Below are 11,298 nucleotides of genomic sequence, written 5' to 3' on the forward strand. Positions count from 1 at the left end.
CATTTGCCCTCTGAACCCATAGCAGTGGCCTCTCACCTCTATCTGTCCGGCATTTTACGCTAACTGTGTACTGCGAGGGTTTAAGAAATCCTCCTTAAGTATTTCTTAAACCCTCGCTTTGGACCGGTGATCAGAAGACTTTCTGAAATTACTACACTCTCACAAGCTTTTCTTATCTGCTGAGTGCCAAGCAGCTTAGTTTGGTCTTAAAGCTGGAGAAAATTTACTTTATCTACCTGGAAATGGTCTTCGGGTGAACTTTTCCACAAGGGGAAAAGAAATAAGTGCTAGATTAAATGAAAGGGAAAACAGAATGACTTTTAATGACGCTACGCAAGCAAGCTTATTCACATGTGATTTTAATTCCATTGTGAAATTTTGTTTTCTCTACATTAAAAGAATATTGGGAAAGTTTTGCGCACGTTTGTAATGGTGTCGAGAAGTGAAGGCGGCCGCCTCTCTGCGAACGAAACAACGCAATTCTCGTCACGTTTACGTCAATGAGGGACGATTTCAGAACTTTGGACGAAGTCTGCGGCTGCCTTAACTTGCTTGCTGAAAGTTGCCGTACTTGAGAGTTTATCTGCCTTGACCAAACATTCGGCTACTTTTAAGATTAAAGACAAAACTTTGGAGCAGTAGAAGTGGGCTAATGAATTATGTACCAACATTTCAAAAGGGTTTTCTCAACTGAGCAGCAAAGCTTGAGCCGTCTTCTTGGCCAAGTGCAGGTCTTTAGAAAAACAGACCTTCACACTCTCGCTCAGTTACGTGTGCCCTCAGGCTCACCTCCACTCATGTCTCTTCCAATAGAGATCTACTGCTGCCTGAAAAAAGCTCCACTCTGGATCTAGTCGCCTGTGTGTAAAAATTAAGCAGGTGAATCGTCACAGTGGATTCTATGCTTTTTAGCACTAAACTTGCAAGTGCTAACCACTGTTCCTCTATGCTAGGCATCTAGCACCAGAAAAAAAAACCTTGTAATAAAATTGCCTCCTATTTTCGGGCGCGCCTTCAGCCGACTCTCCAGACACGACGTGATTGCGTCGTCGACCACCGAATGCTCCATGAAAGACAGCGTCCATCCAGCAGGACAGCCCAAGGTTTTAGAAATGTCTTCGAAAACCTTTTGGCTCAGATTAGGAATCAATTTCTGCTGGATTTCGTATCGCTGTCCCTCAACTTCGGCCCAGACGCTATCGACAACGCGTTCTTGTGTCTTTTTCAGGTAGCTGACACAGCAACATGTCTTCGACTTCCTGATGCCTCTGCACAGCAACGACTATCGTATTGTGTCCTTGTTCTGTTCCTCATGTGTCTGTCTCAGATCTTCTCGTCGACGCCTCGTTGTCATCAGTTCCTGGATGATGTTGATAACAGGTTTCATCAAGGAACTGAATCCTAATCCCACCTTGAGAAACTCTATGGGGTCCTCTTCATCTAAGGGAGATGTAACCGTCGATAAGACATGCTTTAGAAAAAACATGTCAAATATCTCTGCTTACTCAGACTTTATGTTCTCTTCAATGCCCGTTGCCTGGGCGACGGCCTGAGAAACCAAATATGGCTTTTAAGTCGCCGTATTTGTTCCTATGGTTCTCAACTAAATCCAAAACGACATCTGACAAGACATCCGTCAGATAACGCAAAAGATATTTGGTCCTCTCTGTGTTGCACTCATCTACAGTATATATCCCAAGATAATTATTTCTTATAGCTTCCTGTAAGCCTATAAAAGTTGTTAAAATTAGAAATAACAGTGGCAGTTTGTTTAACTCCACTTGAGGAAACATTTCTACTGTAAATTTTAGGTTAAATTCGTCTCAACCAAATTAATGGCAATTAATTGGTTTGACCTGTTTTTAAACAGTTTCTTAAAACTTCTCTTTCACTCCAGATTTTAACTTTTAAATAGTTTTCAATTATTGAACTTTTTGTTTCCTTTGCATCTTTATTAAAAATGTGATGAACAAACTGAACCATGAAAGTAAAGATGATCAGCCAGGAAATGATCCTTTTTCATTCGTTTATTCATTTATTTTTCATTTCTGGGAACGCTCCATCAGGGAGGTCAAGGTCAGGTGAGAAAAAACTAAACTATTCATTTATCCTGATTCGACAAACTTGTGGAACAAACTGATGAAGATACAACTACCGTATTTATATATATAAAAAATTACATCTGAGAGAAAATTTGATGAGAATTTTATTTCATGATAGTTTATGTTTTATTTAAGCCCAGTTCTTTCTTTTATCCAATCCACGTATTCGCACACATCAATGTTTGCAACTGGCGTCCGAAATGCGTATTCTGTTCCACTTGCAGCATTCACACCATAAATCATGTCGTTGAACACCACTGCTGCACCAGAAGCAGAAAAACTTATATCAATATATTCATGTTGTAAAAAAGAAAAGTCTTCTAATCACTGTAGAGAGATAATGAAGAAACAAACTTACACGACATGTATCCTGGTTCGGTGCTGCAGTACTGAATATGTGCCCACGTTTCTGACTGAACTGGGAAACAGCAACAACTTTCATGTCGACACACTGAAGACGCGGTGGCATAGGACTATTGGTTACTGTAGAGAAACATGAGAATCATGGACATGTTTTTCACTCAACCTTTGTCTGTGGAGTCAGAAACAAAGATTTTATTCTCATAACTTCAATATTTCTCTCACATCGGCGATTATTGGGCCCGGTTCTCGTTGGTCCCTCTCCGCCCAGCTGAACAGTATCGTCTCTACGACACAATAAGAACAAGATGTAAAAATACAAGATGACAATGTAGAAATAAAGAAAATAAATCCATGAAGCACTTCATCCACTGACACAGGAGTGTCCACCTCTGGTCCTCAGTGATGATGTCCTGTGTCCTTAACATGTGTCTCTGGTCCAACACAGCTGAGCTATGCTAAGTTCTGGTTCTGCTGGTGGACTGGACTGGAGGAGTGGAGACAGAAAACCTGATGTCATGTATTTGATCAGAGGAAGACTTACATTTTAAGACGATTGTTGCAATTTGGTAGCTGAGCAGGTGGGACATCTGTTACTGAGGTCATGGTCCCGGCCGTGGTCAGCATAAATCACAGGATTGTTATGGATTATCAAATTCTGCTGGTTAGCAGTGAGTGGGTGAACTTTTAACATTGCTCTGAATTTCCTGCACAAAGGGTTAGATTATAATGAGCAAAAATGATGACAGTTTTATCACCTGATCAGACAAAACTGTTCATCTGATCAGATGACCAGTTTTATCTGATCATCTGCAGATAAAACTGTCTTAATGTCTCTTTCCTACCAGCCTGGCTCCGACTTCCACAGTGAGCTGCAGTCAGAATCCACTAAGGGTGGATCAGAGTTCCTCCACACAAGATGTTATCGTTACCGTTTATGCCCACAATCCGAACATAATAAAGACGCTCCGTGTATGAATATTTGGTCTTCTCAGTGAGTTCTTAAGACCAAAATGCAGCGCTGGTCCATCGCCATGTTTCTTTATGGGACAACACAGCAAAATAGTATCTAACAACAGTTTCTGATTCCTATTATAGGTTTTTATCTAAGCTATGCCCTAAAGAGGGCGTTCTCTAATGTGTCATTTCCTTTATTGCTGCAAGCAGATAAAAAAGATAGAGGAAATCACAATTCTTTATTCCTAGCAGCTCCCCTGATGGCACAGATTCCACCCCACCATAATCACTAAGTGTGGTGCATGTGGATCCTAAGCTAAAGTGCAGCAGATCGTTCTTTCAAGCCGTCGCATCGGGCCGTGGCCCCCCCACAGAACGCCACGTCTCCAGTAACGGCCCGCAGCCCTCAGTGTTGCAAACCGCTGGACTCATGTCACAAAGCTAAGATAATGTGATATTAAGATCGAAGTGATTAAACATGATAAAAACATGGCTGAAACCAATGAGTAGAAACATACCAAATTCAATATGATTCTCAAATAAAGTCCATCAAACATGATAAAAATATTTCTAATTTAAAGGAAAAGAGGAAATGGAGATGTAAAGTAGTACCTGTGGAGGAAAAAGTTAAGAGGAAAAAATATCAGTACAGCAAAATGAGCATGTAAGATAATATGTAAGATTAGTTAATATGTAGAACCTCTCTATACTAATTAATCGTCGTCTTCTGCCCTCCCCTTTTTTTCTGTTACTTATATCTAAGTTTGCATCTAATAGTCACCAAAGCACGTTTTGTCACCTGATTTCTTTCAGTCTTTAAACTACAATAATCTGCAACTTAAATGTGAAGAAGTTCTTCAGACTTTAAGGATTTTTGGTTTTCCAGTTCCTCTGAGTTTTTGGTTCGTTTTTGCACAGCAACTGGAGCATTTATTCAAACAATTACTACAAACCGGAAATCTAACTAATCTGCAAAAGTGATTCAGAGCTAATTCAGAATGGATGGCTTGTTCCTCTAAAGCAGCTCCTCATGTCAATTAACTTGTCATCAAAATGAGAAGTCCTGACGCCATGACAACAACATCTAGGAAAGCTGAGAGAAACTGATCAGACACAAACGTTTTCCCAAAAAACATCAATAAATGCAAAACAATGACAGATTTTAACAACTAGTTAAACATTTATGCTTGCCATTAAAATATTTAGTTAGCAACTACTAAATATTAAGTTTACTAATTAGCTAGCTCAAAGCTAACGTTTAGCTAGCAAATAATATTTAGCTTGCTAACTAATTATTTAACTCAAAGCTAAATGTTCAGCTTCCTCCGATCTTCTCCAAAGACAGAAAAGGTTTGAGTGTTTGTCTATTTAATGTTTCTAAAGTTTAAGTCATTACAAAATGTGTTCAAAACTGTTAGAATTTACCAGAACACGTCCAACATATCCATACAGATGTTATGGTTTTCTACATGAACTGTTTGATGCAGATTGTGGTTTTCATGATGAGTCCAACAGCTTTTAAAACTACAAATGCGTTTAATATTTTATTGAAAATCCATTATTTTCTTCACTAAAAACCAGAAATAAATACAAAAGTAACAATCTGATCTGACAACATTTATTTTCTATTTATGAGACAGTGGATATTATTACTGATTCTAACAAACAGCTGTTTCATTTATTCAGAAACAAGATATTCCCAGTTTAATTATCATTCTCTGCCTCTTTACCGCAATTCGTGACAGTTTTTAAAGTTTCTTGAAACTTTGCCTTCATTCCAAAATTTTAACTTTTAATTTAACTTTTTATTAGGCCCGAGCAGCAAAGCGCTGCGAAGGCCTATTGGTGCGAAGGCCTACTGCGAAGGCCTATTGTTTTTGTACTGTTTCTTCTTATTCTTACGATTCTGCCCCCCTCTTTGGGGGCTTTATCATATTCAAAAACTCACCAAACTTGGCGGAAGTGTCAAGCCTGTTAAAAAATTCACCAAAAAAAATGGCTCAATGGCGCCACCTAGCAATTTTCAAAAGACCCTCTGCTATTCCCTTACTTCATCATAGAGACCTGAAATTCGGTACAGTTGTAGAGCTCACTAAGACGCTCAGAATTTACAATTAATGTCATAGTGCAAGTATCACAGGAAGTCAGCCATTTTGGATTGAAGGTCCGATTTTGACCCCATTTTTGACGTTTACAGCCTTCGTATTTGATCGAACTCCTCCTAGGGATTTCGATTGATCGGCTTCAAACTCGGTCAGTCTGATCATAAGGCATGTTATCAAAGTTATCAAAACGGTGAGTTTTTGAGCATGTTGAAGGGAGGTTACCAGGGGTCAAAGTTCACCTACACCGCCATGAAAAACGAAAGTTATATTTCCTATACAAAAACACATAGAGGCACCAAACTTTTAGTGATTGATCGTCATCAGGTGGCCTACAATACCCTGTGGTCAAATGATGACATCAGTTAGGCCACGCCCCCTGAGAACAGGAAGTGTCATGTTTTACTGTGAACGGTCGCTATCTTACCCCTTTGACCTCATCAACATGAAACTGTGTCCAGAGACAGAAGACATGTTGGTGTGTTGTGGATTCCAACCCTGACCAGCTGCGATGAAGCAGGTGGGCGTGGCGAAGTGGTGAAGTGACCTGCCAGTTGCCATACGTTTGGCTCTGAATTCCACAGTTTTGACCGAGCTGCACCAAACTTTGCATGAGTGATCCTGGTGGGATGCCTGACGATCCTATATCATCATGTTATGACGTCATCTAAGCCCCGCCCCCTCAGAACAGGAAGTGCTGTTTTTTTCCTTGGAAAGTTCCATCTATGGCTCTCTTGACCTAATCAAGATGATTCTGATGAGGAGCTCTGTCAATGCTTGCTGCTGGCTGAACCGTGTGGGCGTGGCCAAATGGCGAATATCAGTCCCTCGCCATATTCATACTTATTCATGTCTTTAAATCACACATGGATGATCTGACTGGCACCAAACTCGATATATATGACCTTTGTTCACCTTTAAAGAGCCCAACGGTATTGAAATGTAATTTGACTCCACTGCGCCCCCTAAGTTAATACATCGGCTGTATCTCCTCAATGCATCGACCGATCTGCACCAGATTTTTTGTGAGTCGTCGGGGAGCGCTGCCGAACGCATTCATGTGTATCGCCTGGTGGACGGGCGGGGAAAATGCGTGGCGGCTTCTGCGGTGGCTGGCGGGCGGCGGTGCGGGAACCCCCACGGTGGCCGACAGGCCGGAGCGGCGCTTGGCTTCGAGGGCTGATCGCAGCTTTGATTTCCTTTGTATCTTTATTTGATGTATTTTAATGTTTAAGAAAATGTTATTGTGCAACAAAATAGTATGATGTTATTTGTTAATAGTTGTATTATGAGGCTTCTGTTCCATTTATTTTTGCATACAGCTCTTCGGTCTTGTTGGAGTTTAAAGTGAACTAAATCTGGATTTGTATCTCCAGAGCTGAACAAACTGAACTTTGAAAGTAAAGATGATCAGCCAGGAAATAATTATTTTTCATTCATTTATTGATTTATTTTTCATTTCGGATGCAGAGAAAGCTCAATTAGAGAGATCAAGGTCAGGTGAAAAAAGAAAATTACATCTGAGAGGAAATTTGATGAGAATTTTATTTCATGATAGTTTGTTTTATCCAATCCATGTATTCACACACATCCATGATTCCACCTGGCTTCTGCAATGCAAATTTTCCACAGCCAGCATTCACACCATAAATCATGTCGTTGAACACCACTGCTGCACCAGAGTCACCCTGTAGAAAAGTTTATATCAATATATCGTCACCTTCTTAAAATAATTGCCTAAGTCATTTTTTTTCAAAAATGATTTATTTGCCTAAATCATCTCTTCATGATGCTGGCCACCTCTGGTAAAATTGCCAACATCCTCAATTAAACAGATCATGCCATTCTACCCTTTTTGTATAATTGCCTATGTCAAGAATGTGACTTAGGCAGTTTTATTTTGCTTAAGTCACCAGACAAATTGACTTAGGCAATTTTAGAAGTTTTTCAAGATGGCGGATGATTCAAGGAGACGAAAATTCTACACAGCTGCTGATGCTATTTCCAAGATTCAGGACTCTTCCCATGTTGGGATGACACCAGTCTGTCCTCATCTACTGAGGATGACAATGAGACCATCAATAAAGAGATGATGCAGCATGTTGATAATGATGCACCATCTACTCCCATGGATAAAGTTAAAGATGCCAAGCAGACACATCCACACCAAGAAGAGGCGATATCAAATGATGATGGCGATGATGGTGATGATGTCATTCAAGATCCGGACTATACCCCAACCTGTGATGAGTCCTCCTCTCCTGAAGATGAAAACAGCCTATCTATGGTGGCAACAACTTTAGAACAGCAGGATGAGGATGTTGCATTGAAAGATGCAGGCAAAACGAAAAGACATAAACGCCTCAGTCCAAGAACATGGAAGCAAAATGAATCCAAGCAGAAACGTCTGAAAGGAATGTCATACAAGCGCAAAAGTGGCAAAGAAATAAGTGCAAAGACTATGGGTCCTCCCTGCAACTCCAAGTTCTGTCAGCGAGTCTCAACTCGAGACTGCCAAGTCCTTACAGAAGAGCAGCGGCAGTGGGTATTTGACAAGATTTGGGCAATGAACACCTGGGAAGAACGTCGGTTATATGTCCCCACTTTGGTCACAAAGACTAGCATGAAGCAAAAAATAGTTACTGAGGGATCCCGACGCAATTCATCATTTTCCTGCCAACTGAAGCTTGAAGATGGAACAAGTGTTAAAGTGTGCAAGGCACTTTTTTCTTCTACACTTGGTCTCCCTGAAAGAACCATTACAAAATGGCTGGATGACCCCATCAACCCTGAAAAACAAGCAGAGGTGCCATCAAAATCTGGACCCAAAAGTGGCAAGCATACAAAGGTTGAAACTGATGTCAAGGATTTCCTTAAGAACTGGTTGAGGGACCTGCCCAGTGTTGACTCACACTACTGCAGAAGCACAGCTACCTACAAGAAGTTCCTTTACCAAGGCACAACCATCTCCCAACTACATCATGAATATGGACAGGCAGCTGCAACTGCTGGAGTGAGAGCTGTTGGAATCCAATATTTCACAGCTGTGTTCCATGAGGAGAACTACTCCGTATTTATTCCAAGAAAAGATCAGTGTGATGTTTGTGTTTCATTCAAACATGGAAATATCAGTAAGGCTGCATACCACGCACATGTCACCAAGAAGGATGAAGTGAGGCAAGAGAAATCTAGGGACAAGGATTCTGCTGATGAAGAGAAGTCCGTTTGGACAATGGACTTGCAAACTGTGCTACTGTGTCCAAAAACCCAAGCCAGCAGCCTGTACTACAAAACAAAACTGCAGGTCCACAACTTTACCCTTTTCAACTTGAGATCAAAGGAAGGCTACTGCTACGTTTGGGACGAATCAGAAGGTGACCTCTGTAGCGAGGTATTTGCACATCTTCAGTATCATCATTTTGAAGGTGTGATCAAAGGCCATCCAGACCTCAAGGAGATCATAGTGTGGAGCGACGGTTGCGGTTTTCAGAATCGCAATACATGTGTAGTGAATGCATACTCTGAGCTTGCAAGAAAATATGGGGTGCTAATAACCCAGAAATACCTTCTTGCAGGTCATACACAAATGGAGTGTGACAGTATGCATAGTACTATTGAACGAAAAATAGTTGCAGATATCTTCACCCCAAGAGACTATGTCGTTGTACTCCAGACTGCAAGAATCAGGCCATCACCTTACTATGTGAAAGTGCTCAAGCACGATGAGTTCCTGAAGCTGAATGGATCTTACTTCTTCAGCATCAGACCAGACAAAAAAGTTGGAGACCCGACTGTGCATGACTTGCGGGCTCTTCAGTTTAGCAGTGAAGGCAAAGTCCATTTCAAGCTGTCCTTTTCAGAAGACTCTGTGTGGGAAGAACTGCCACAAAGGGTGCAGGTGCCAAATGGGCCAATGGCATGGATAAGTTTGTTTCCATGTGCTCTGCCAATCAAAGAGAGAAAGTTCCAGGACCTCCAGTCAATGAAACCCATCATGCCTGTAGAGTGTCATCACTTCTTTGACAATTTGCCACACTAATAGGCATCACACAAGAACCCAGCAAAGAAGAGCTGGAAGGAGAAGTGGAAAAAATGCACATGCCTCCTCAGCATTATGTTTTGTTAGTTTGTGCTGTAAAATTGCCTAGGTCACAAAGGCATGTTAAAAAATTTACCTAAGTCATTTAATTCTGTCATGTTCCATGTTTGACTGACCTTGCTGTTTGTATGTCAAAAGACATCTGTTGTTACAACTTTTTTGATTAAAATTGTTTGTAAATATCATTTATTTAACAAATGGTTCAGTTTTTTGTGTTTCCTGAAAAATGGCAAAAAATGACTTAGGCAATTATTTTAAGAAGGTGACGATATTCATGTTGTAAAAAAGAAAAGTCTTCTAATCACTGTAGAGAGATAATGAAGAAACAATCTTACACGACATGTATCCTTGTTCGGTGCTGCAGTACTGAATATGTGCCCACGTTTCTGACTGAACTGGGAAACAGCAACAACTTTCATGTCGACACACTGAAGACGCGGTGGCATAGGACTATTGGTTACTGTAGAGAAACATGAGAATCATGGACATGTTTTTCACTCAACCTTTGTCTGTGGAGTCAGAAACAAAGATTTTATTCTCATAACTTCAATATTTCTCTCACATCGGCGATTATTGGGCCCGGTTCTCGTTGGTCCCTCTCCGCCCAGCTGAACAGTATCGTCTCTACAACACAATAAGAACAAGATGTAAAAATACAAGATGACAATGTAGAAATAAAGAAAATAAATCCATGAAGCACTTCATCCACTGACACAGGAGTGTCCACCTCTGGTCCTCAGTGATGATGTCTTGTGTCCTTAACATGTGTCTCTGGTCCAACACAGCTGAGCTATGCTAAGTTCTGGTTCTGCTGGTGGACAGGACTGGAGGAGTGGAGACAGAAAACCTGATGTCATGTATTTGATCAGAGGAAGACTTACATTTTAAGACGATTGTTGCAATTTGGTAGCTGAGCAAGTGGGACATCTGTTACTGGTGTTGGAAGCTTCATCAACATGACGTCATGGTCCCGGCCGTGGTCAGCGTAAATCACAGGATTGTTATGGATTAACAAATTCTGCTGGTTAGCAGTCGGTGGATGAACTTTTAACACTGCTGTGAATATCCTACAGAAAAGGTTAGATTATAATGAACACACAGAAAACCTGATCATCTGCAGATAAAACTGTCTTAATGTCTCTTTCCTACCAGCCTGGCTCCGACTTCCAGCAGTGAGCTGCAGTCAGAATCCACTTAGGGTGGATCAGAGTTCCTCCACACAAGATGTTATTGTTACCGTTTATGCCCACAATCCGAACATGATAAAGACGCTCCGTGTCATCACAGTCATGACCTCCAATGATTCTCTTCTGCAGAGAAACATCTGAGTTCACTGAAACACCTGAAGAAGAAAAAGGAGGATTTTACTCAGAAATCAGGTGCAAACATGGCTGCTGGAGAAGAAAAAGAATAAACAGTTAAAGATTAAAAAGCATCACAATTTATATGCAAAGTTTCAGTCTGAAACAGAATCAGAGGGAAGTTTGAGAGTCTGAGAGAAGCAGCAGCCTCCCTGGAACCAGTGGAAGTGTCTCCAGTGTCTCCAGTGTGTCCAGTGTGTCCGACTCACCCAGCAGCAGCAGCAGAACCTTCAGCAGAGCCATTGCTGGTCCAGCTTCCTGTGAATGTCTGCAGTCCTGCAGCAGCTTTTAAACTCTGTTCCCAACTTCCTGCTGGA

General features: G+C 41.1%; 1 protein-coding gene and 1 long non-coding RNA gene across 2 annotated transcripts; both read right to left on the bottom strand.

Moving 5' to 3' along the window:
• Nucleotides 1–2,475: 2,475 nt before the first annotated feature.
• Nucleotides 2,476–3,109, bottom strand: LOC116726690 (uncharacterized). Its single transcript, XR_004340647.1, has 3 exons — nucleotides 3,007–3,109; nucleotides 2,688–2,749; nucleotides 2,476–2,585 (listed from the first exon to the last, which is right to left on the bottom strand). It is a non-coding gene; the product is annotated as an uncharacterized LOC116726690 (long non-coding RNA).
• A 3,956-nt stretch (nucleotides 3,110–7,065) lies between these two features.
• Nucleotides 7,066–10,975, bottom strand: LOC116727368 (trypsin-like; the record flags this gene model as incomplete). The annotated part of the gene is made up of 5 exons (XM_032574761.1): nucleotides 7,066–7,209; nucleotides 9,956–10,080; nucleotides 10,183–10,244; nucleotides 10,502–10,687; nucleotides 10,770–10,975. Coding segments are annotated over 5 exons (723 nt in total), but the record flags the coding sequence as incomplete, so codon positions are not given.
• Between the last annotated feature and the right edge of the window lie 323 nt (nucleotides 10,976–11,298).

This window comes from Xiphophorus hellerii, chromosome 10, assembly GCF_003331165.1.
Source record: "Xiphophorus hellerii strain 12219 chromosome 10, Xiphophorus_hellerii-4.1, whole genome shotgun sequence".
NCBI classification, from domain to species: domain Eukaryota; kingdom Metazoa; phylum Chordata; class Actinopteri; order Cyprinodontiformes; family Poeciliidae; genus Xiphophorus; species Xiphophorus hellerii.